Below are 23583 nucleotides of genomic sequence, written 5' to 3'. Positions count from 1 at the left end.
ACAAAAGGACTTAAGGACGTACAACTCCTGGTGGACAGTTATACAACCTGTTCTTCACCAAGACACACAGACAATAAGACATATATTTCTATTGAACTAACAGACACTATTCTTGTATATGCAGTCTGATTTTATTGTGTCAGTTATTCTTATTTCACATGGACACTAGGTCCAACACACATGGAGATAAAAACCATAAACCAGACCCAAAAGTTTGAATCAGACTCTGCAGAGATCTGTCTGTTCTTCATCTCCATTTGAAAAGGTCCCCCGGAGCCTCTTTCTGGTGGGACATACTCAGAACATCTCCCCAGGGAGGCGTCCAGGAGGCATCCGGAACAGATGCCCTCCCCTTAGCTGCTCCTCCCGAGCAGTGGCTCTACTCCGAGCTCTCCCTGTGTGACTGAGCTCCCCACCCTATCTTTAAGGAAGTGCCCAGCCACTTTGCAGAGGAAAATCATTTGGAGCACTTGTATTCTTCCCTCACTCATGAACAAGACCCCGAGATACTTGAATTCCTCCACTTGAGGCGGGGACTCCACCATCTGGAGAGGACAAGCCACCTTTTTCCAATCTTCATCCCACTGGGCTGCAGACCATCTCTGTGTATGTTGCAGGTCCTGGTTCAATGAAGCCATAAGAACAACATCACCTGCAGACAGCAGAGATGGGATCCTGCCCTCATCCACCCCCTCATGAGGACAGATCTCATCCACCTCAATGGTTGGTCTGAAATACAAATGATTCTAGTGGGATAACAAGTGTTTTCTGATGAGAGAAGAACTCAGGGTGATGATGAGTGCTTATAAGTGCTTAAAATGAGCCCTTTAAACAACAACAGACCGGTCAACTTGATTTTATAGGCCCTTACTTGAAATTCCTTAATATTATAGGCTATTATAGTCAGTAGTAAATATGTAGTAAGGTTTTCTTTTTTGTCCCTTGGGCGTGATTTGGCCAGAGGAGGGCGCTCGTTGCCTGTTGGTCATTGCTCGGCAGCTTCTCCTCTCAGCAGCAGCAGCAGCAACGGTGACTGTCGTAGTAATCCGCCTCCTGCCGCTCCCCCTGCCGCTCCTCCTGCCGCTCCTCCCGCTCCTCCTCCGCTCTGTGTCACGGTGCCACAGGGAGAGAGGAGGCGACAGACAGACCGCTGCGCGCCTGGAGCACACACGGATCGCGGCGCACTCGGTTCAGTCTCAAATACGCCGCTGGCAATGACATTCGCGCACTAGACTACGCGAGGAAAAACCCCAAAATGACGGTGGACTTTGAAGAATGTATCAAGGACTCTCCGCGGTTCAGGTAAGACATCTGCTCACGTCGATGCTGTAACTCGAAAATGGCACCTATGGATTTCATTTTACGCACGATTTTTGTTTCGGGGCTGTGAACGCTGAACGAGGCATCAACAGGGTAAAAATCCGCAGACATGTGTCGTCTCATGCGTGAATCGGCTCGTATGTTCAACAAGAGGGCGTCGCTCCTCCTCATCCATTCATTATCGCGTTTTGGACAAATCACGCCAATTGTCCGAGGCAACACATTTGATGACATTGCTCGCGTAAATGCAGTTTTACAGCTATCATAAAATACGTGCTCTATATATATATTTGGCTCTGAGTTATGGTATTTTAAGCCCGATATCAGCCCATTGATTTGAGTAATTTTCTCACACCGTACCAATGGGGCCTATTAACATGACATGCATTATTCTCACGATTTTCATTTTACGATGATCATAAAACGCCTCATTAAAGCCTATTTATTGAGATTCCGTGAATACTGGACGACATTTTAGCCCAAAGACACCCAAAGGAGAATTGACAGTGGTTGCAAAGAGAATCCATTTTGTTGGAGCCAATTCAAGCTTACGTATGGATCTAGATGCTGCCGATTATTCGACATGTTTGTGAATAATGCTGAGTTTTGGGATGGCATTTCGGTTTGGACGGAGTCAAGGCCTTTAATGTATTCCACGTCGTAGCCCAGTGGAGATGTGCTCTTGTGGTGATAACAGCAGCACTTACTCCAGGCTATTGTGAAGCTACTGTTGTAAAAGCAGGATTCAGTTATTAGGTTGTAATTATAAATACACCTACTTGATGTTTGTGCTTGATGTCAGAACTGAAGATACAGCATGGATGATCAAAAAAAAAACTTTTGACTAGTTGACAATTTCTCCTTTGCCTGCTACTTAATACTTTGTAATAATCATATGGTCTTGCACCTCAAATAACTGTAAAACTTGGACAAGTGAGGTAGGACAATTCTTTCTTATTAAGACTGCTATAAAACATGTGATTTTCCATGTTTATTATGCCTCCTATAGATTAATTAGAATTAGATATACAGAACATACGGAAATTTCCCTCTGATGCCTTCCCTGTTTCTCCATGGGCTCTTTTTCTGTGTAAATAGTTTAGACCTCTACAAGCATGTTCTGAAACGCATTCTTGTATTAGTTTATCAGTTCAGATTTCAGTCCTGTCACTAATGTGAATGCCCCTGTGCATGTGACTGAATGTCGGTTTAAAAATACATTTCTAATCTAATAAGAGTCACACTTAAACTTACTCTCACACACGTCAGAAGCTGCTGTGTGTCTCTGGATCTCTCACTCTTCAGCTTATTTTTCATATTGGAGCATTAAAGCAGCTCTGAGTTCTGGTCCTGGGGGTCTGGCTCAGATCTGGGTCAGGACTGCCTTTCAAAGTCTGTATCGATACAGAGGCGAGATAAGAAAAAAGATCTACCACATTTTACACTTTGAGTTTATTTTGCCTCATTAAAAACAAATAATAATTTTCCCAAACATAAACTTTTCATAATTGCAATTTAACACAACAAAGAAGCCAGTGTCATCCAATTCTTGTACTTTTTCTGAGTCAGCAGTCTAAGCAGGGACTGCCAGACTTCCTTCACCCCAGACACTTCCTCCAGCTTCTTTGGGGGCTTTCAAAAGTGTTCCCAGGATAGTCCAGGGACATGTATAGGATCTGTATAGTTCCTTCAGGATGTCCTGGGGCTGACACACAGGGAGGGCATCTGACACAGGTGGCTCAGAGACTCAGTCCCTCCATTAAAAAGACCCAAGATGATCATTTCTGGTCACTGACCAATTCACACATGTAAGTTCAACATTGTTGTAAATGTGTCCTGGGTCAGATCTGTATAAGCAACTGCCTTATGGGACAGCCAATACACTTAGCACACTGTAGACTCCTCTAGTTGAACCTGAGCTGAGACAGGTCAGACTTCACAGGTGAAGTTTGTGTGGAACTGTCAGATGTAGGTTTATTGACCTGGTTTATGACTCATAGGGAATTCATGAAAATTGTGCACTTCTGAAAAAGTTTTTTTTATTTTTGGCAGGGTGTTAGATATGGGCCTAAGGTTTTCAAAAATCCATGGATACAAGTGGACCGCCCTGGAATGGTTTAGGTGGTTCCTCTCTGGGCGGTCCTTCACTGTAAGGCTGGGGGACTCCACCTCATCATCCGCTCCTCTTCTCAAAAGTTCATGGCCTATTTTTTTTAATTACTTTTTGGCAAATAATAACATGCATCTTGTGTTTTGTAGATTTAAAAAATAAATTATATTTATATGAAGTATTTATATTTATATTTAAATAATTATATGACCCATTTACATTTGCCTCTGAATTTGCGGTCGAATTTTCGTAACCTGACAAGCTCAAGATCAAACAGTGACAGTGGACACACGTGCAGAGTACTGAAGTGCAGTTAAGGACAGCAAAATGGTGAGTGTTAAAGCAGGAAAAGTTGACAGAAAGTGTCGAGTTTCCAAAGAACAGTGGATGACTGATTATGTTTTTGTTCAGTGTGAGGAGCGTGCAGTTTGTGTAATATGTAAAGAAAGTGTGGAGCTCTGTGTCTCTGTGTTGTCAGGGTCATACAATTCTGTTATACGACCGACTCGACCCCAGCCCCCATCACAGTCAGGAGAGATAATGTGGCCCCAGAGAAAAAAGTTTGGTGACCCCTGTTCTAGTAAAACCAGCTGAATCCGATGGCAAAGCTTGAGTAACCTGGTCGAACACATTCTAGAGCATTCCATAGAACCATGAAACAATTTCTGCACCTTCTTTGACTTGATTTAAGAAATAGCCAGTTTCTGGTAAAGGCTTTTCCAAAACAATATTTTTCACACTAAAATGATGTTAACATGTTCAGTATTATTCTTTAAGAATGAACATATGGGTTTAAAGGCCTGAATGATCTTTATCCAGTATGTCGTTTCATTTCAGAGATATGGACCGTTTTTCAAGCAAAAAGTGACCATTATAATAAATTTGGCATGAAAATGGCCTTAAAATAGGAATATATTATTGAAATTGCATTCCTTTATCAACTCAAGTCATTATACAACAATTTAAGACAAAAGGAAGGTGAAATACAACCTTTTCTCTTTTCGTCAGGGGCCATTTTGGATTTTATGTACACCGGCCACTAGGGGGCGATCCCAACTTGTATCCATGGATTTTTAAAAATCTTGGGCCCATACCTAACACCCTGCCAAAACAAGTGCCAAACACTTTTCCAGAAGTGCACAGTCCTTATATTTCACAAATTCCCTCCCAGCTCTCATTTCTCTGTAATTACTGGACCTATTCACATGAAACAAAGATGTCACAATGTCTTCAGGAGAAATACAAACAAAAGTCAAATGTTGTTTTTTTTTTTCACAATCTCTTGAGAAAGTGGTGCCCATTATTCAACCCCAAAGACTTGATTGTTGTCAGTTAAAAGGTGGATATTAAGTTTAGAGATTTTATTCAAAAACAGTGAGAGTTTATAGAGTTTATAGAGTTTTATACGCCCCTGCCCTCCATCTGAAACTATGATCACCAAATTGTAGAACATGAATGCATCTTATCTATGCTTTTCAACATGTCAATTTATTCTATCTGTTGAAAGATGAAAAGTCCTCAAAATGGCACCTGTAAACAGGAAGTGATGAACTTATGAATAGTACTTTAAACGCTTGACCCTTTGAGACGCTCATGTTTAGATTATTTCAGCTGGATTTGGAGTGAACAGGAAGTAACAGACACTTAAACATTTGACACTATAGTTCACTTTCCCATGATCCCTCACTTCACTCTCCTCTGCAGAAGAGGAGGAGACCAGGGGAGCGTGGAGACTGGGATGGGATTAATTAAAATTATTATTAAAAATATTGATGCCCATTAAATCAATGCAAAACCTGGGTTTGAAACTAGATACTCATTTGAAGTTGAAAATACTGGAACATTCATCAATATTAGAACTGTACGTACCACATGGTAGTTTACAATTCAAGTGCAACACACATTTCATTAAAACAAAGTACATATAATTATATTTAAGATTGAAGTCAAAATCCTTGACTGATAATTGTAGTGAAGTTTATTAGTTCCACAACTGTTCATCAGTTCCATAACTGTTTATTAGTTCCATAACTGTTACTTAGCAATCTTACTGTAAACAATTTACTCAGTAGTTTAGAGTAAGTAAGTAAAACACTTGACAAAAATTGTATTTTGTTGAATGAATGTTTAGACGGTCAGAAAAACATGCTCCCTGTGCATAAATTGTCTCTGTGTTTTGGATAGATATAGGGATTCCTTTTAAAGAAACTCATGTAACTGAGGTGAATGATAAACATTGGTCATAGAACAGGAACTATTCACCAAACCAAGTCTGAATTACAAAAACATGGAAACCTGTCATCTGCACAAACTTACACTACATGTGTTCTATTGTATTACAGTACCTTAGCCATCACTCAATTGTGATATTATTTAGAACATTGGGAAATAATCTCTGCGATTTTGGGTTTACACTGTGGGTACAGACAGGAGAGGATCCTCTAAAGTCTGGTCTAGTGGTCAGTGATGAGCCTGTGTGTTTTTAATGGAGAGGTCTATAGTCACCGTCAGGAAAAACGTGTGCTTTGGAGCAGACACAATCTACTTGAGTATTTTAAATTAACCAACGTAAAGGAGACAAAGAAACATGTTCATTATAATAATAATGGATCAGTATTATGTTGCAGTAGTGTTCCCTCCTTATTATCTTACTGTATTTCCAGTGATTCATGCATATTTAATACTATATTGTCCTAAGGTTTTAGTGCTTAGAAAATTTCACCTACCCCCTATCCCTGACTCAATATTGTACCCTGATTTCCTGTACTTTCTCACCTGCCCGTGGATCAGGTCTGGACTTGTCTCAGTTATGATGATTGACAAATCTTTCAGGTTCAACAAGAATGGAACCATTTTGAATAATTGCCCTGTCCCCAGCAATAAAGCCAAAATCAAAACCAAAATAAATATGAAGGTCATTTATCCAGTAGAAAGGAGGAGTTAGAGAGTGAGTGAGCTTGAAGTTTTTGTATTCTTTTATATTTTTTATGTAAAAAGTCAGATTGAATTCACGATTCACAAGTTCAATCTGTCTTTATATAAATACATTGTTTCCCGGTACTTTTTTCTGCATTAATAGTAGTTTTTGCATGAACTCCCCCTTCAGGTGTAGTCTTGTGAGTGCAGTTTGGGTCAGATACACAGAGATACATGTATGCAATAGTTTGGAGAGCTTTTGCTCCACCCCCTTTTTAGTTGACCAGCACCTGTTTTTAGTCCGACAAGAATTACTTTAGTCGACTACAGCCCCAGGTACCACTAATATATTTTAGATTTGAAACTAGCTTCTCTTTTGAACAGATATACTACAGCAGGAGTCTCCAACCTGTAACTCGGGAGCAACCAGTAGCTCTCCATCCCCTTCCACGTAGCTCACCAAAGGATTTCTGAATTATATGTGTTGCACTTAATTGCTAAAATTTGATTAATTACCATTGTAAATGTGTCATTTTGATGCCTAACCTGCACTAATAAATGGATAATAGTTTATGTTTTATCGGCATCTAACTGTACCTCGTCAGAAGCTTGCTATGGCCCTTCTACTTTCAATTTCTTGTGACCGCTAAAACTAGTAGCTCTCTGGCATTTACGTATTATAACTGTAGCTCACCAGAGCCCAGTACTAAAGATTTACAAACAGGACACATTTGAACCTTTCCTGAAAATTTAAGAACCTAGGGATGTCCCGATCACAATATTTGGTCCCCGAGTCCGAGTCATTTGATTTTGAGTATCTTCCGATACCGAGTCCCGATCCGATACTACATTATGAAATGAACTAAGCGCAAGGAATAAGATCCAGGATGTTGGGGGATCAGATTAGTAAACTTAATGAACTGAACAAAACAGGAACCAGACCAGAATCAGATCAGACCTGAGACTCAGCTCTGCACAATCTGCACTTTGTATATTTGATATTTTATGTTTGCATGTGTTTTACATTTGAAACATTTAGACTCGTCTATGAAATCCAAATAATACAAAATTTTACCAAATAAAAATGAGATGACATTTATTTTTTATAACTCTCTTTGTGCACCTCCATAGGTCATTCTGTGTACCTCTGGGGGCACAAGTTATTAACTGTGATATTGATAATGTCTAACTGATTGACAGTACTTCTCAGGAACTTTATTCTTACAGTATCATATAGTTAATTACTATATTCACCTGCAGTAAGACTAGAGTTTAACACTGTAGTTGTTACGTCCGTGCCCACCCCCGATAAGGACCAAAGACAGAAGCCCCACAGCCTCTCTCCCCTGCACCGGCACCGGCACCGGCACCACATCCACAAACTCACAGCAGAGCGTGCACTGCAACATTGGTCCCACTGCTCAATAAACACTCCACACCACTGGACCCACCCTCTCCACCAAAAGCGCCAGCTCCGCTCCACCATAGGCCCCTGAGCATGGCACGGCCCAGAAGTCCCAGCGTGAGTGTGCCCCTAGCACAGCAGACGTTGGGGTAGACAGTCGCACTAACTGGACATCCCTGAGTAAATCCCGAGCCTCAGTTAGGAAAAATAAATAAATTTTGTGTGCTGTGTGTCCTGTGTACTGTTTGTTATATATGTATATTATTTATCCAATATCTGATCGGAACAAAACTTTCAAGTCCAGATCAAGTCCGCAGTCACGTGATCGGCCCCGATTTCTGACCACGTGATCGGATCAGGACAACTCCACTTTAATCTATATCAGAACTAGACTAAACAAACTACAGTTATTTTATGTTAAAGGTGGAGTATGCAACTTTTTTGCCGGAGGGTTCCCCGACAGCTTTGCCTAGATGTTCTGCAGTATGGCATTAAATATATCTAGCTTATCTAGCAGGTTACTCCACCAGACCAAGTTACAGTGTCAGGTCTGAGGAGAGGCGACCCCACTCACACCTTGTTTTTCGCTGTGTTTTTGAGCTGTACAAACAGCTGTATTGAATAAATGCATGATAGATGTCTAAAGGGCTTGTACCTATTTTCTTTCATTTATTTGCGCAAAATATGTCTTACCCCAGTACAGATATGTTGTATTATCAGCTCCTGAGATCAAAATGAGTCTAGTGTGCACTGTCTGTCTTTAATTATGAAGAGTTTTGTTGTCTGATAATCAGGAAGTGCATGTTAGCATGCTAGTTGTTGTTGATTTTATCGTCATGGCAAAACTCCACTCTTGTCTCCAAAAGTTTTGGAAAGTGCTTAAATGTGGTGAATTACATATATTGTATTGTATTGTGTATATATATTATTATATGTATTGTGGTGAATAATTAGGGTGGTCAGAATGTTTAAGGTAAGTGAGGAAGAACTTTGGACCACTGAACTAGTTGATGTTTTTCACATTTTTAAGACAGTCAAAATCAGGTACAGCACTTTTAATATCATACTGTTGGACATTCTAGGCAAATGGATAACATCTCTCCATGGACACAAACAGGAAAAGTTACACAGAGCACTTTGATTTCGTAGAGCATGTAGTTTTGATACTTTGTAGATCTGTGATCATTTTATCTGAATGCATATTTTTACTTCACACCTGCGTCATCTCCTCTGTCCACCCTCACAGGCTCACCGTATATGGACATGTAGGTGTAATACGTATGTGGTCAAAGAAATAAGCTTTTGTTTCCACGGCCACAGGCTATTTTGAATGGAACCTCATTATCATCTTTTCATCTACTCTGCATCCTCTTCTCCTCTGACCCTCTCCTCCAATTTCATACTAGACAATGTGTGTGAAGTGGCTTGCCTAAGGACACAATGACAGTTTTGTTTTTTGCTACTGGAGCCCCACTGTGGCACCTGGAATTCCTGGCGTTTCCCATCCAAGTACTGTTCAGGCCCAGTCCTGCTTAACTTCTGAGATCTGACGACATCAGGATCTGAGAAGGAGCCTTGGCCACAAACTTTATCCTTAGCTGCTTCAACCCACATAATCACTACCCCTCCTCCGATCAACATGGTAAATCTCTTCTTTTTTTTCTTAATCACTGAACAGAAATGTAATTAGGTTAGTGGCTAAATGTTAATTTATTCTGCACAGACACATATGTTTAAGCCCTTAAGTGTTTAGCCCAGCAGATGTTGTTTATTGCACTATAATGCACTGTCCACTTTTTAGGTACAACTTTTCTTAAGCTTCCAAATGAAATGATCTAATCAGTCAAGTAAGTCTGATACAATTTTGTTTTAATAGAGCGGTAAAATACTCCCTACAACAGAAGCATAGCCAGACTGGTCTGTCCTAAACAGGACTGGACAAGACACTGTCACAGTGTGTTGAGGGTTCATATCCCTGTGTCTCTGTACCATAGAGTTCATAGGGAGAAGCTGCTTACAGTTGGACACTAAACATAGGAACACGCCTCTGGAGTGTTACCGTGACCTTTCGTTGACCCTTTAATCCTAAACTTCATGGATGGTACAAAGGAACAGATCAGGAACATGTCTGCCCCCCACTGTTTATATGAATATTTAAGTTAGCAAACTCAGACCCCAGCTGTGATCAGAGGAGGCGCTTTCATGTCTGCAGCCTCAGAATCACACTTCTTAAGAGCCCAGCACAGACAGTGACAAGAGAGAGAAGGCTTTGAAAACAACTGTGCATGTGAAAATTACATATATATCTTGATTTGAATTGCACTGAATGGTCACAAAGCACATGCACTTTTGTTTATGTCATATAATATAATCTAAATCAAACTTAATATTTCTCCACTGAGTCATATTTTGTGTTAAACCAGCCTCAGTAGGGTTTCAAAAATCAGATAATAATCAATACTAAAACTAGTATCGAAACAAGATTCTCATTTGAGCAGGCGTCGATATTAAAAAAGGCCCATTTCTGTCCTGTCCCCAGACTGGACTGAAATGAAGCTTTCCTGAACGTCTTAAGAATGCTCTTGAGCTGTATCACTAGGGTGGTCCAGAATTTTTTTTAATTTTAATTTTTTTTAAATTTATGTATTTTTTTATTTATTTTTCTTAGCTTCTCTAGATGCAAATTAATTAATATTTAGGTTGCTCAAGAAACTTGAAAATTGCCCTATAGGGCCATGAAGTCCATTAAAAGTTGCTTATAAAGTCCATCTCCACTGTGTCTTTGGTGGCGTCACTAAAGATGTGCCTGTGTCTTTGACTCCTGCAGTAGATCCTGTTTCTGATCTTCATTCTTTGTTCGGCTGCAGTTAAAACCTTGAATAAGCTTCACCTCCTTTCAGCAACATCATTGACAACTTTGGTGGAATACACAGTTTTAGCACCTTCTGAAAGTCTGCATCATCAGCCCAGTCTCCTGCAGGGAACTGTTCAAAATGTTTTTGACAGATTAAGAGCTTCGAAGAGATGCATGGTGCTGGTGGAGACAAAATCTCTGATCTGCTTCCCTTCATAATCTGCTTGACTAAGGGCATCACGTCACTTTGGTGGAACCTCTGAACTTCCCCTTTCCATAATATTGTGAACCATCAGCTTCTTCTGTTCTTCTGTCACACTGGAGTGGAAGAATGCCAGGACAACCATTTCTTCAGTCAAGTACCAAAGATGTTGGCCCAAAGCTGTTAAGGGGCAATTCACAACTGAATTGACAAGCTGTTACAGCTTGTTTAGGAAAACCAAATCACTGGCAGGAGCTTCAAAACTTCATGCAGCTTGAGCAACCTCTAAAACATCTCCCTTCCAAATTTCTTCATAAATCATCTTTTGGCTGCCAAAACCTAAGGCAAGGTTCTAATCGAGGTTATCTGAACGTTTATTTTTTACCATGCTTTGATGGACCAGCCTAGTATACGCTCAAAACTGAGTTCTTAGTATCTTAGGATCTTGGTATAATGACAACAGAACAACTCTTGTAGTTTGTAGTTTAGACTTTTACTAACCTGTTCTGAAATGTCCTTGTGGGTCAGATGGACTCCATGTGGGTGTAAAAGCTGCTAACCATGTAGTAGACCTCTACAAACATGTTCTGAAATACATGGGATTTATAGTTTATATTTCAGTCCCTTTAAGATGTGTTCACAGACGGTTAAACTGGTGGAGTCAGAACAAAATCATTACAGCTATGTCCTGTTTAAAACCATGTGTGGTTTGAGTCACGGGTGAGAGAAGCCTGTCCCACTTTGTACCTGAAGCAGGTGCAGTCTGGACAATCATCTGTAAGGCAGACGTAAATGAACAAGTCTGTGTAATTCTTCTGTGAGTTTAGCTGCATAAACCAGGATGTCACACATGTGTTCAGTGTGGAACACAAAAGACGCAAAAATAGGTTGTGTTCTTGAGTATCTTGAAGGATAATAAAATGCAGTCAGAACCACACGCTTTGACAAAACTTTACAAAGACGAGTGGATCTGGAGCCGCGTTCTGTCTCGATGATTACAGAGGGCGTGAATTACAGGAGACTACCACTACTACTACTACTACTTCAACCAATACTGTGACTGCTACCACTAGGACCATTACCACTACTACAACCGCTAAGTCTACTACCATTACCACTATTACTACCACGACTACTACTGCTACCTCTACTACAATTACCTCTACTACTACTGCTACCACTACTACTATTAAGACTACTTCTACTGCTACCACTATTTCCATTACTACTACCACTACTACTACTGCTACCACTACCACTGCTACTACTACTACTACTAGGCATGTCACGGTAATTACTATATTAACTTATCGTTCAGTAAATGTAAGCTGGAACAATATGTTTTAGGTCTCAGTATTTATTGTGGGTACTTTTTCTTTGTGATCGTGGGGAGATTTTAGCCATTTTTATGTATTAAGGTAAGATTTGAGCTGTAGAGTAAAATAAATAATTGATTGGTTCATTCTGTTATGTATGTGTCCAGCTCAGGATTTTTAATGATATTACTGTTTACTACTACTACTTCTACTACTACTACTACTACTACTACTACTACTATCACTACTACTACTACTACTACTACTACTACTACTACTACTACTACTACTACTACTACTACTACTACTACTACTACTACTACTACTACTACTACTACTACTACTACTACTACTACTACTACTACTACTACTACTACCACTGTATTTCTTGACAGTGTTGGGTGTGAGATTCCTGGAGCTGTGTGAGGCTGGAGTAAAAATAGTCAGTGACATTACTGTGGTCCATGAAGCATTAAAGCTTCATATTTAATGCTGTGTTCTATACGAGCGCACACGTGTCTCACATGGACCACAGCACTGATGTGGCAATCAGCTGCAGGAAGACAACATCTGTGAAGAGGAGAGTCTTGTGTAGGGCTCAGCAATTTAGGAAAAATATTGAATTGTGATTGTGATTAGATTTACGATTGATGTTTTAAAGCAGGCATATAGGGCTTATGTGTGCTCTGCAGTTCTAATCTCTGACCCTCTGGATCATTATGTTGGAATTTGCACATTTTAAATCACAATATTCATCTAAAACTACTTTAGAAGAAACAAGTCTGCTGACTTCTGCGTTAGAAAACTGTTGTGCTCAATGGGAGCTGACGTAGTGGTAAATGTCATCACAACAAAGCACTGCAGGCTGTGGGCCCCTCTATGGAGAGCTGCACATCACCAAAATGACTGCATTTTCAAAATAAGATGACTCAGACAGGCATGGATCACTCCAAATACAATTTCAGTGGGTCAATGAGAAGAAACTACTTTCGTTAACATGGTTAAAAGCTCTATAAAGTCAATTTTGCAGAATAGCTCTGCTTTGAACTGACAAACTAATGCAAGTATCACATTGACATGTTTGTATAGATCTAAACTACAGGCTTAGAGGCTGCTGTGCAGAAAAAAAAGTATGTTAAGAAACAAAAATTGCAGCCTTTGTGATTTATTAATTGCGTCCATTCAAATTGTGATTTTGATTGGACTGCTGCAGGATTAAACCTGGTTTAGACCTGGTTTAATTGCAGCAGACCTGAGTTAGTTGTGACAATTTAGTCCTGGTCAATTTAGATTTGACTTAGTTAATCCTGGTTTAGACCTAATTCAGGTTTAAACTTGGGTCAGTCTTGGTCTAGTTTTGATTTAGTTCTTATTTAGACCATAAACTGTATAAAGAAGTAAACTAATCGAGTGTGACGTCACCCACAGCGTTTGGCTTCAGTCAAATAAAGCTCGCAATGCTCACGGTTACAGGGAGAATTTAGAACCAGGCTCTATATTTTGGATAGGATTTTTTTTTTCTTTTGTGATGGACAAAACAGTAAAAAAAACAACCATTTTAAGACAAAAATTATGATGCTCACAGATGACGCTTACAGAGAGAGGAGGCCACAATATTCCTGTGTAAGTCAGTGGGAGTCAGGGTCAGTAGAAGCATGAAGAGCCACCATGCAAACTTCCTCTTGGTTAGTCCTTCCTGGTTTAGACCTGCAGTTAGTTGAGCACATGTTTGCATTTAGATCCATGATACTGGTCATAAAGTCCTATTGAAAAGCCCTGTGCAGACTTGACCCATGTATTTGAACAAAATGTGTCTTGTCCCAGTACAGATCTATTGTATAAGCAGCTCTTGAGGTCAAAATAAGTCCTCTGTGTACTGCCTGCAACTTATTGTCCAAAAAGCAGGAAGTGAGTAGTGGTTAGCATGCTAGTTGTTGTTAACGTTACAGTGACATGGTGAATAATTAGGATGCTCTGAATGCATAAGCTAAGTGAGGAGGAACTTTGGACCTCTGCAAACTGTTTCAAATGAACTAGTTTTGTTGTTCATGTTTTTAAGACAGTAAAATCAGGTGTAGAGTTTTAAGTATCAGATATTGGGATGAGTTGTTGTGAAGCAGAAATCTGATCATAAACTCCAGATATGACAGAATCATGATGACATCACTGGGTTCAGGCTGTGACAAGTTTGAAACTCCAAACCAGATTTCCTCAAGCACGTTTAGGTCACTAGAGGATAATTACAAAGAAGAACACATGATTCATTTGCAGTGACATCATGCTGAGGGTGTTCTACATGTATCTCTATGGTGGAATCTTAAGAAGTGACAATGTACACTTAGTAGGAATTGGAGCCCGACCGATATGGATTTTGTTATGTCGGATATGATACAGATAAAACAGGAGTTGGCACTGCTGATAGCCGATATAATCAGCCGATATGTTTAGTGATGTAAAAATTCACTGTCAATCTTGATTTGTTTAAAAAACTTAGGTTTGGCTCTGGTGGATTTTAAATTGGGTTTATTTAGGCAACATTTATTGTTCTTCTGCCGCTTTACGTCATATTTACAGACAGTAGGTTGGACTAATAGCATTTTTGCATCACATTCTACCTACTAGTGATGGGTATTCTAGTTCTAAGAAGAGAAAACAGTCTGTTTAACTACAGCAGCTAATCACTAACCAATAACAAATAACCAAAAGTAGCTTCAAAGTCGACATATTTCCAACACTCAGCGCTCACACAAGCTCCTCTCACATCACAAGTCTGCACTAATAAATGTCCTTTTAATCCAGATTCAAACCGATTGTCTGTAAAAAGAATATAATCTCAGTGTCTGGATGTGTGTCTGTGGGTGTAAACAAACACATGTGAGTGACGTGAGTCTGGGGGTGTGTTCAGGGACAGTATGGACACACACAGACAAATGACTCCGCAGATAAATACTGATGTGGAGACACATATGAGGACATTTATCTGTAAATTGGATTAAATGAACATAATGTAGAGAGTCTAAGATTTATAACAAGGTATAACATGCCCACGGGAAATATCGGCAAGATTTAGGCCGATAGCCGATATGTTTCCAGGTGCCCATATCGGTTGATAATATCGGCCAACCAATATATCGGTTGGGCCCTAGTAGGAACTGCTGTGATTACTGTTGTTTACCAGCACAAATCAGCTCAGCTGCTCTGCTTCAAACTGTATCAGTTCTTTTTTGGTCAGATTATATTAAACAAAGCTCAGGTTAAAGTCTAACTTGAGTTACAGAGCTTCAGACAAAGCAGTACCTCCAGATAGCATCACCACCAGAGGACATTGATAACTTTAGCTGCAAAGTATCAATAAGGTAATTGATGCATTTATTTAATAATATTTACCTAATTTAATCTGTCTCCTTCCTTTTCTCTCCCTCCCTCCTTCTCTCTCTCTTTCTTTGCTCACATGTGGTATAGCTGGCCTCTCGCTCTCTTTCTCTCCCTCCGTCTCCCTCTGTCTCTCCTTCTCTCTTTCTGCTCACATGTGTTGTAGCTGGAGGGTCACATGACTCTGCTCCAGCTGTGTTCTGCTCCACGTGAGGCAGATCTGTCAAACAGGATTAAACCAGAGACTGCAGATTAAACACTGTACACGAGATCAGCACTGGCATTTGTGTACAAATATACAAGCAATACTTGTAGTAATTGCAGTTGTAGTAGTAGTGGTAGTAGCAGGGGACATATTATATACATTTTTTTTTACATTTTAGAGAGACTGGAAATCTGAAATGTAAACTGAGCCAAGAATCCCAGGCATTTCATAACATGTTTATAGAGGTTTCAACTACAGAACGATCTGCAGGGAGGGCATCTGACATCCTTTCACCCTCCCTTCTCTTTCTCTCTTTCTCTCTTTCTCTCTCTCTCCCACTCTTTTCTCTTGTCCGGTTTGTGTGGGTTGGTTGTGAAAAATACAGCCAACTGTTTTTCCTGCATTTTCAGACTTGGTGTTTGTAATAAAAATAGAAGAGATTTAACATGTGATGGTTCAATCCCCATTTTTTTCCCCTAATAAATAAAAAAAATAAATAATAAAGTTTGGAAATCTTTTTTGGGTTAATATGCCGGTGTGTGGAAACTACACTACTTACAAGACTTTTCACTTTCATACATAATAGTCTTTTAATATGTGCATTTTCCAAACATCTATGGGGAAAATGAATGGGAACATTTTCAGTATTATTTCGTTTTTTGTTTACCTTTATTACATACATCTGCCCTGTTCAGTGTTCTTTGCTCTGATTGTGTCCACCCACATTTCAAACCATCCCTCTGTCTCTCTCTCTCCCATTTTCTTCTTTCTGTGTATCTGTGTATCTTACTTTTCTTTCCTCTCATTCCATTAACAGCTTCTTTTACCTTTAGTCCGGTAGAGATTGATACTTCCTGCATAACCACATGGTATCTCAAGTGTTTTTCTCATCTTAAATATCCAGGATTTGTGTGAATGTGTGATTGAAACAGAACACAACTCCAGTTCTGTTTGTGATGAGGAGACTACAGTGTAACAGATCACAAAATAACAACTTCATATCAGAGAATTTGTGGGTAATATTAGTCCTTTAAAACAGTGATCTGTTGTGTTAATTCAATAAAGTAATATAACAATGTGGCAGGAAAAGCCTAATAACGTCTCGTGTAAATTCTGTTACAGTCTCCCTTCTTACTCATGGTTTTCCTGTTACTCTTCAATTTTAGAACTTCACTTTTCTGACTTCACTTTTCTCTGAAGCGGAACCAGTGATTGAGTCTTCCTCTATTTAAATACAAAGGATAAATGATCTGTTTTGAGATGGTTTTACCTCTCCTTCTGTCTCCTATGTCTCTCTCTTTGCTGCTCTCCCTCTCTCTACCTTTTTATCTCTGTCTCTCTTTCACTCTCTTCTCTCACTCTCTCTCAGCTCCCTCTCTCAAAGCTTTGACCTTTTCAGATGTATGCAAATGCCACAGTCACCAGAATAATCTCATTTAATTAAAAAACTGTTGCTGTTAATAATTTTGTTGCAGCATTGTGAGATAGGGCCAAAGACAGACACACACACACACACACCGCACACACCTCCCCATATGTCTGTGTTTAAGTCAAACAGGTTAGAGCAGGTGAATGTTACCTCTGACACACATCGGTAGGCCTCTCCTCCCTGTCTCACCCCTGTCTCTATCTTCTCTCTCTCTCCTCCTCTCTTCCGTCGTAAATATATAAGTCCAGTACATAAGGCCATTTGATTTTCATTTAGTAAGACAAAATAATTTGCTTTTTGCTCATGTTTTCCTTGTAGAGTTCATGTTCACTTGACATTGTAAGGGTGCGGGGACAATAGTCTTTATCCACGCTTACGTCACAAACCAGGAAGACGTTTGGAAAGATGTGATGACAACTTCCAGCGGAAGCGAAATTTTATTAATCAATCGCCGGGAGAATTAACGATCGATTTTTGATTAATGATTCATTTTTTTCTATAATAAGTATCATAATTATTATTACTATTACTAATCTGCATAAATAAAATCAACTTGACAACATATAAACCATAACCACTCTCATCCTGTTTGAGATTAGAATGTGTTTAATTCAACTTTGTGCAAGTGTTACAGAAACGAAACTTAAAACAGCATGGCTAATTTGCATAATATAAATGGAGGAAAAAACCCGCTCTTGTGCGCTGATGCGGTTCAGTTTCTTTCGGACTAAAGGACACGACTTAGTAGAATATGAGTGTTCTTTCTGTGACAAAGGGATGTTGATGCTGAAGGTGAGTCTGTTCTGTGTGTGTCATAATGTTTTCAAAGATCGTACGTGTGCAGGTTTATCGCAGCTCCTTATGTTGCAGTAACAGGGATACAGCATAAACATGCACCATGACAAAACTAGGACACTGATGTGCTGTAAACGCACTCACTGAGTGGTACAGTGATCTCCAAGGAGGAGCCAGAGCCCAAACGTGGGACTGAGGCCGCAACTCCAGTGTTTGTGTCACACGCAGCATCTTTGTTTCTACACACAGAAACCTACATTTGGTTTGTCGATTAGAAATTAACGTAATCGACAAAATTCTTAATGATCAATTATTGATTAGTCGACTAATCCTGCCCATCCCTAGTTGTAAGTCTGACAAAAACTAGGAAAAATGTGAAAAAGTCCCAGTTTTTTCATCTCCATGTCATTGTAGTGTTCCGTTATGTTCAGCTCATCAACAATTCCAACCATACCTCAGTTTTCATCATTTCCCCACTGACACACAACTCCGAGTGCATTGGGTACATGTGATTAAAAGAGATGAGGGACCAAATTCCAGATGATTCCAAACAGCACATACATCTGCAGTCTTCATTTTACCACTGATCACATTTACTTCAGTGGGTTTGATCACAGTCGGTCGGTGGGTCCAGGGTCAGGAACTACACCGAAAGTTGTCATCACATGTTAATCTTGGGCATGACTACCTGAGCTAGAGGATTTGAGCTGTTGTACATGTTTTAGGTTGATGTATTTGAAAGCACACGTGCTCCTCTGTGTTTTTAAACTCCACACCTTCACTAGTATCAGTTGGATCAGTTCAGCTCTAGAATTGCCAGTCTCTACTGAACTACCGCTTCATGATGTCACAAGGTGGAAGAGCGCATTATGAGTCTTGGAGATGTAGACTTATAATAAGGAGTTCTCAAACATGTGTGAATGAAAACAAAACACAACTCCACGTCTGTTTTTGGGGAAGAAATATTATAAGATGGTTTAAAGCTCACAAGGGTAACATTTGTGTAATACAGGACCATTAAATCCATTATAGCCCCTCAAGTTCAGGCTTCTAGTGACTTCTGAAGAGAGGGTGAAGATGCTGAGGATTCACAGCGTAGGGCTTTCTCCTCCGCAGTTCTCATGCAGGATCTGTAGGGTCAAAGTTCAGAGGTCACTGGGATCCTTCGAGGTCACGAGTGCCTTATATGGACATGTGGGATTTAAACTCTTTGCTGCTGCTACAACTTGAATTAGTATCAATACTAAAAAAGTCCCATTGACAGGACAGAAGTGAACCTTTCCTGATTGTCTTTAGAATGATGTTGAGTTGTATCAGAACAAGTATACGAGCACATAGACTCGTATACACACATGGACTAACATGAACCTACTGCACCACTGACCATTACACACATATAACACACATGGGAATAGAAAAGAAAGTACAGAGAAAGTACAGTTATTTAATGTTAAAAGTCATTATGGTCTCACGTTTAGTTAGTTATATCCAACATAAAAAATAGTCAAATTTCTTCCTCTTCTTGCATCGACTCCAAACCTCTTCCTGACAGAGGATTGGCTGTGGAGCTTTCCATTCAAAAGACTCTTTAAAAAACATGTTTGTGTAAAAGTGGATTTCTCACATTCAGCACAATCTCTTCCTGTGGAAAAGTGATACATGTACTTTTTCTATGACTGCTACTACTACTACTCCTACTACTACTACTACTACTACTACTACTACTACTACTACTACTACTACTGCTACTCCTGCTACTACTACTACTACTACTACTACTACTACTACTACTACTACTACTACTACTACTACTACTACTACTACTACTACTACTGCTACTACTACTACTACTACTACTACTACTACTACTACTACTACTGCTACTACTACTACTACTACTACTACTACTACTACTACTACTACTACTACTACTACTACTACTACTACTACTACTACTACTACTACTACTACTGCTACTACTACTACTACTACTACTGCTACTCCTGCTGCTACTACTACTACTACTGCTACTACCTACTACTACTACTACTGCTACTCCTGCTACTACTACTACTACTACTACTACTACTACTACTGCTACTACTACTACTCCTACTACTACTACTACTACTACTACTCCTCCTCTACTACTACTACTACTACTACTACTACTACTACTACTCCTACTACTACTACTACTACTACTACTACTACTACTACTACTACTACTACTACTACTACTACTACTACTACTACTACTACTACTACTACTACTACTACTACTACTACTACTACTACTACTGCTACTACTACTGCTACTACTACTACTACTACTGCTGCTACTACTACTACTACTGCTGCTACTACTACTACTCCTGCTACTACTAATACTACTACTATTACTGCTACTACTACTATTACTACTGCTACTACTACTGCTACTACTACTGCTACTACTACTACTACTACTACTACTACTGCTACTACTCCTGCTACTACTAATACTACTACTATTACTGCTACTACTACTATTACTACTGCTACTACTACTGCTACTACTACTACTACTACTACTGCTACTACTACTGCTACTACTACTGTGCTACTACTACTCCTGCTACTACTACTACTTCTCCTGCTACTACTACTACTACTACTCCTGCTACTACTACTACTACTACTCCTGCTACTACTACTACTGCTACTACTACTACTGCTACTACTGCTACTACTACTACTACTACTACTACTACTACTACTGCTACTACTACTACTACTACTACTACCTCTACTCAAAGGCCTTCTCTTTTTCCTTCTGCTGTTCCTGTGCTTGTGGTCCATTAGGGTAGTGGTCTGTAGTGGACTTCCTGTTGTGGTTTTGAACAATTTAAAACCACCTAATGGGGCCTATATCTCCATGGCAACTGACAGGTGCAAGCAGCATAGATTTACCAAAGTACATATCAGGCAGAATTGAGTTGTATTTTGCTTCCTTCATGCTTGTTTTATTGGCTGTGAGAAATCAGTCCAGACGTCTTCACACTCCAGGTGGGAGATATACTGCTCATGACCGGATTCAACCTATAAACTTATCTTAAAAAGAGGTGAGGAAGTCTAGTGTTAGCTTTAATGTTTACAGTGACATTTCTGCTCTTTTGTGGTGAGTTTTATGGTACATTCATGTTTTGTGCAATGCTTGAACCTGAAAAGGACATTTTAGCAAATTCCTTATGCAGTGTTAAAATATCTGAATATATTTATGTCTTTAGCAACATAATGCCAAAGTAATATTAATTTTTGTCAATGTGTAAAGAATCCCTCAGTTGTCCAGGTAGAATCCTGCACACACCTACTTGTTTACAGTTTCTGTTTGTTAGTTCGGCCCATTGACCTGTACAGGGTGTGGGGTCTAATTTGCAGAACAATTCATGACCATAATGGAGCTTCCACACCTCTGGACCTGACCTGGATACACCTGTTCTTCTCTTGTTTGTTTAGAATTAGGTTTGAGGATGGAGTTGTAAAGTGGAGTTGTAAAGGATGGTAGTGGCCCGTGGCTTTTAAGTGGAGATGTCGGACAGCGAGGTACAGATTTTAGTCAGAGAAAAGAATTGGTTTGAGAGGGGAGTGAAAGAATCCATTTTTGTTAAGAAAGAGAATCCTTCTCTAAACAGATATGGAGACTCAGACACCATCTATCTCCTATTTACAACTCCATCCTCAAACCTAATTCAAAACAAACAAGAGAACAACAGGTGTATCCAGTTCAGGTCCAGAGATGTGGAAGCTCCATTATGGCCATAAATTGTTTTGCTAATTAGACACCACACCCTGTGCAACTAACAAACAAAAACTGTAAACAAGTGTGTGTTAGTTCCAGTTAGTTCGCTCCTCCCTGCAGACAGATATAAGGAAGTGTCCACCAGCGTCTGACCAGAACTGAAGAAGCAGTTTGGATGAGCTGCAAAAAATCTTCAACCAAACTAACTTTTGTCCAGTCAACAAACTGAATTTTCTCCTCACTGTTTTTGTCAATATCACACCTACACAACTGAGTTTTGTAAATCCAGACTCTGAGCATTTTCTGATTGAATTACATCTGTTTACAACCATGTGCTTATATTAGTATGCTGGGTATGTTGCTTTTGTTTTTTTTCAGTGGTTTGTAGTTCTACATCTGTGCGGAGGAAGCCCAATAATGCTGCATCATGAAGCAACAAAACGCAACTCAGTGTCAGAACATTTGCTTGAGTTTTATCGTCCATGTTGATGTTTGGTGCCTTTGTTCAAATGTCCTCTGAATGAGACAGAGACAGACTGCAAAGGGGTCAGTGAATGCACCACACACACACTCAAACACACAGAGGATCATAGAGGGTCAGTGAACGCAGCACTGTGCAGTTAGAAAGAGACTCTTGTGTTTACTTTGGCTCAAACACAGTGGAAGACATCTCCTCCCAGTGAATGGACAGTATCCTATTGCTCCTCTTACCCTGTCCTCTGCTCCTCTGACCCTCTCCTCTGCTCCTCTGACCCTCTCCTCTGCTCCTCTGACTCTCTCTTCTGCTTCTCTGACCCTCTTCTTCTCTGCCTTCTCTGACCCTCTCATCTGCTCTTCTGACCCTCTTCTTCTCTACTCCTCTGACCCTCTCATCTGCTCCTCTGACTCTCTCCTCTACTCCTCTGTATCCTCTGGCTCTCTTCTCTGATCCTCTGACCCTCTCCTCTTTTGCTCCTCAGACCCTCTCGTCTGTTCTCTGCTCTACTCTTACTTGAGTATTTTATCAATACCCTTGTGTACCCTGTGCCTAAATGTGGTGATGTAGCAGACACTGTATAAAGTTCTTTTCAACATATTTGTAATAATTAATATGTTTATTTAATGTTGTATTATTCGTAGTTTGTATTAGCCCCCCCCCCCACGCCTCTCTATCTCTCCTCTGTTTTACCCCTCTCTCTCCTCTTTTCCTTTTCTTCTTTTCTCTCTCTCTCTTCCTCCACCCCTCCTCTCTCTTCGTCTGTCTCTCCTTTTCCCGTCTCTCTCTCTCTCTCTCTCTCCCCATTTGTCTTCTCTCTTCATCATCCCTCTCTCCTCCATCCCTCTCTCCTCCCCTGTTTCTCACATTCCACACTCACACACTCCATTTCTCTTTCACCCCTCTCTTTCACCTTCCTCTCTCTCCCTCCCCCTCTCCCTCCTCACGCTCTCTGTCCCTTTCTCCCTCCTTTACTCCATCTCTGTTCTTTCTCTAGCCCTCTCTCTGTCTCTCCCCCTCTCTCTTCTCTCTCTTGCCTTCACTATCCCTTTCCCTCCCTTCTCTCTCTCTCCTCCCTCCTTTCCGACCTTTCTCCCTCCGTTTCCTCTTTCTCTTCCAGACTGTGAGAGAAAATTTTGAGCCAACGGTGGTGACGTGGAGCCAGACACAGACACACTCTAGACAAAGGCACAAAAGAGGATCCAATTAAACAGATTTCCTCCACATTGTAATACTACTCCCTTTAAATAGTATTATGAAACTACTAATACTACTATGCGCTACTATTTATACTGCACCGGAATCTGATAAACGGGTTTGGAGAGTGAAAAGTAATGGCTATGAATGGAGAGAAATAAAGACATGATATGGATGGACTATTTTGTCCCAGAACGGAAATACTT

General features: G+C 40.0%; 1 protein-coding gene across 1 annotated transcript in view; it reads left to right on the top strand.

Annotated features, from left to right (window-relative positions):
• Window positions 1–1147: 1147 nt before the first annotated feature.
• LOC110165698 (arf-GAP with coiled-coil, ANK repeat and PH domain-containing protein 3-like) overlaps window positions 1148–23583 on the top strand; it is a 67575-nt gene continuing 45139 nt past the window's right edge. Inside the window, exon 1 of the mRNA XM_055160961.1 lies at window positions 1148–1302. Coding sequence (XP_055016936.1) covers window positions 1256–1302 — 47 coding nt within the window. The 5' untranslated portion in view covers window positions 1148–1255. The remainder of the gene's footprint in view (window positions 1303–23583) is intronic.

This window comes from Boleophthalmus pectinirostris, unplaced genomic scaffold, assembly GCF_026225935.1.
Source record: "Boleophthalmus pectinirostris isolate CB_2022bp ecotype Guang Dong unplaced genomic scaffold, ASM2622593v1 HiC_scaffold_3, whole genome shotgun sequence".
In the NCBI taxonomy this organism is placed as follows: Eukaryota; Metazoa; Chordata; class Actinopteri; order Gobiiformes; family Gobiidae; genus Boleophthalmus; species Boleophthalmus pectinirostris.
Note: the sequence above shows the minus strand (reverse complement) of the source record. Positions and strands in the feature narration are given on the sequence as shown.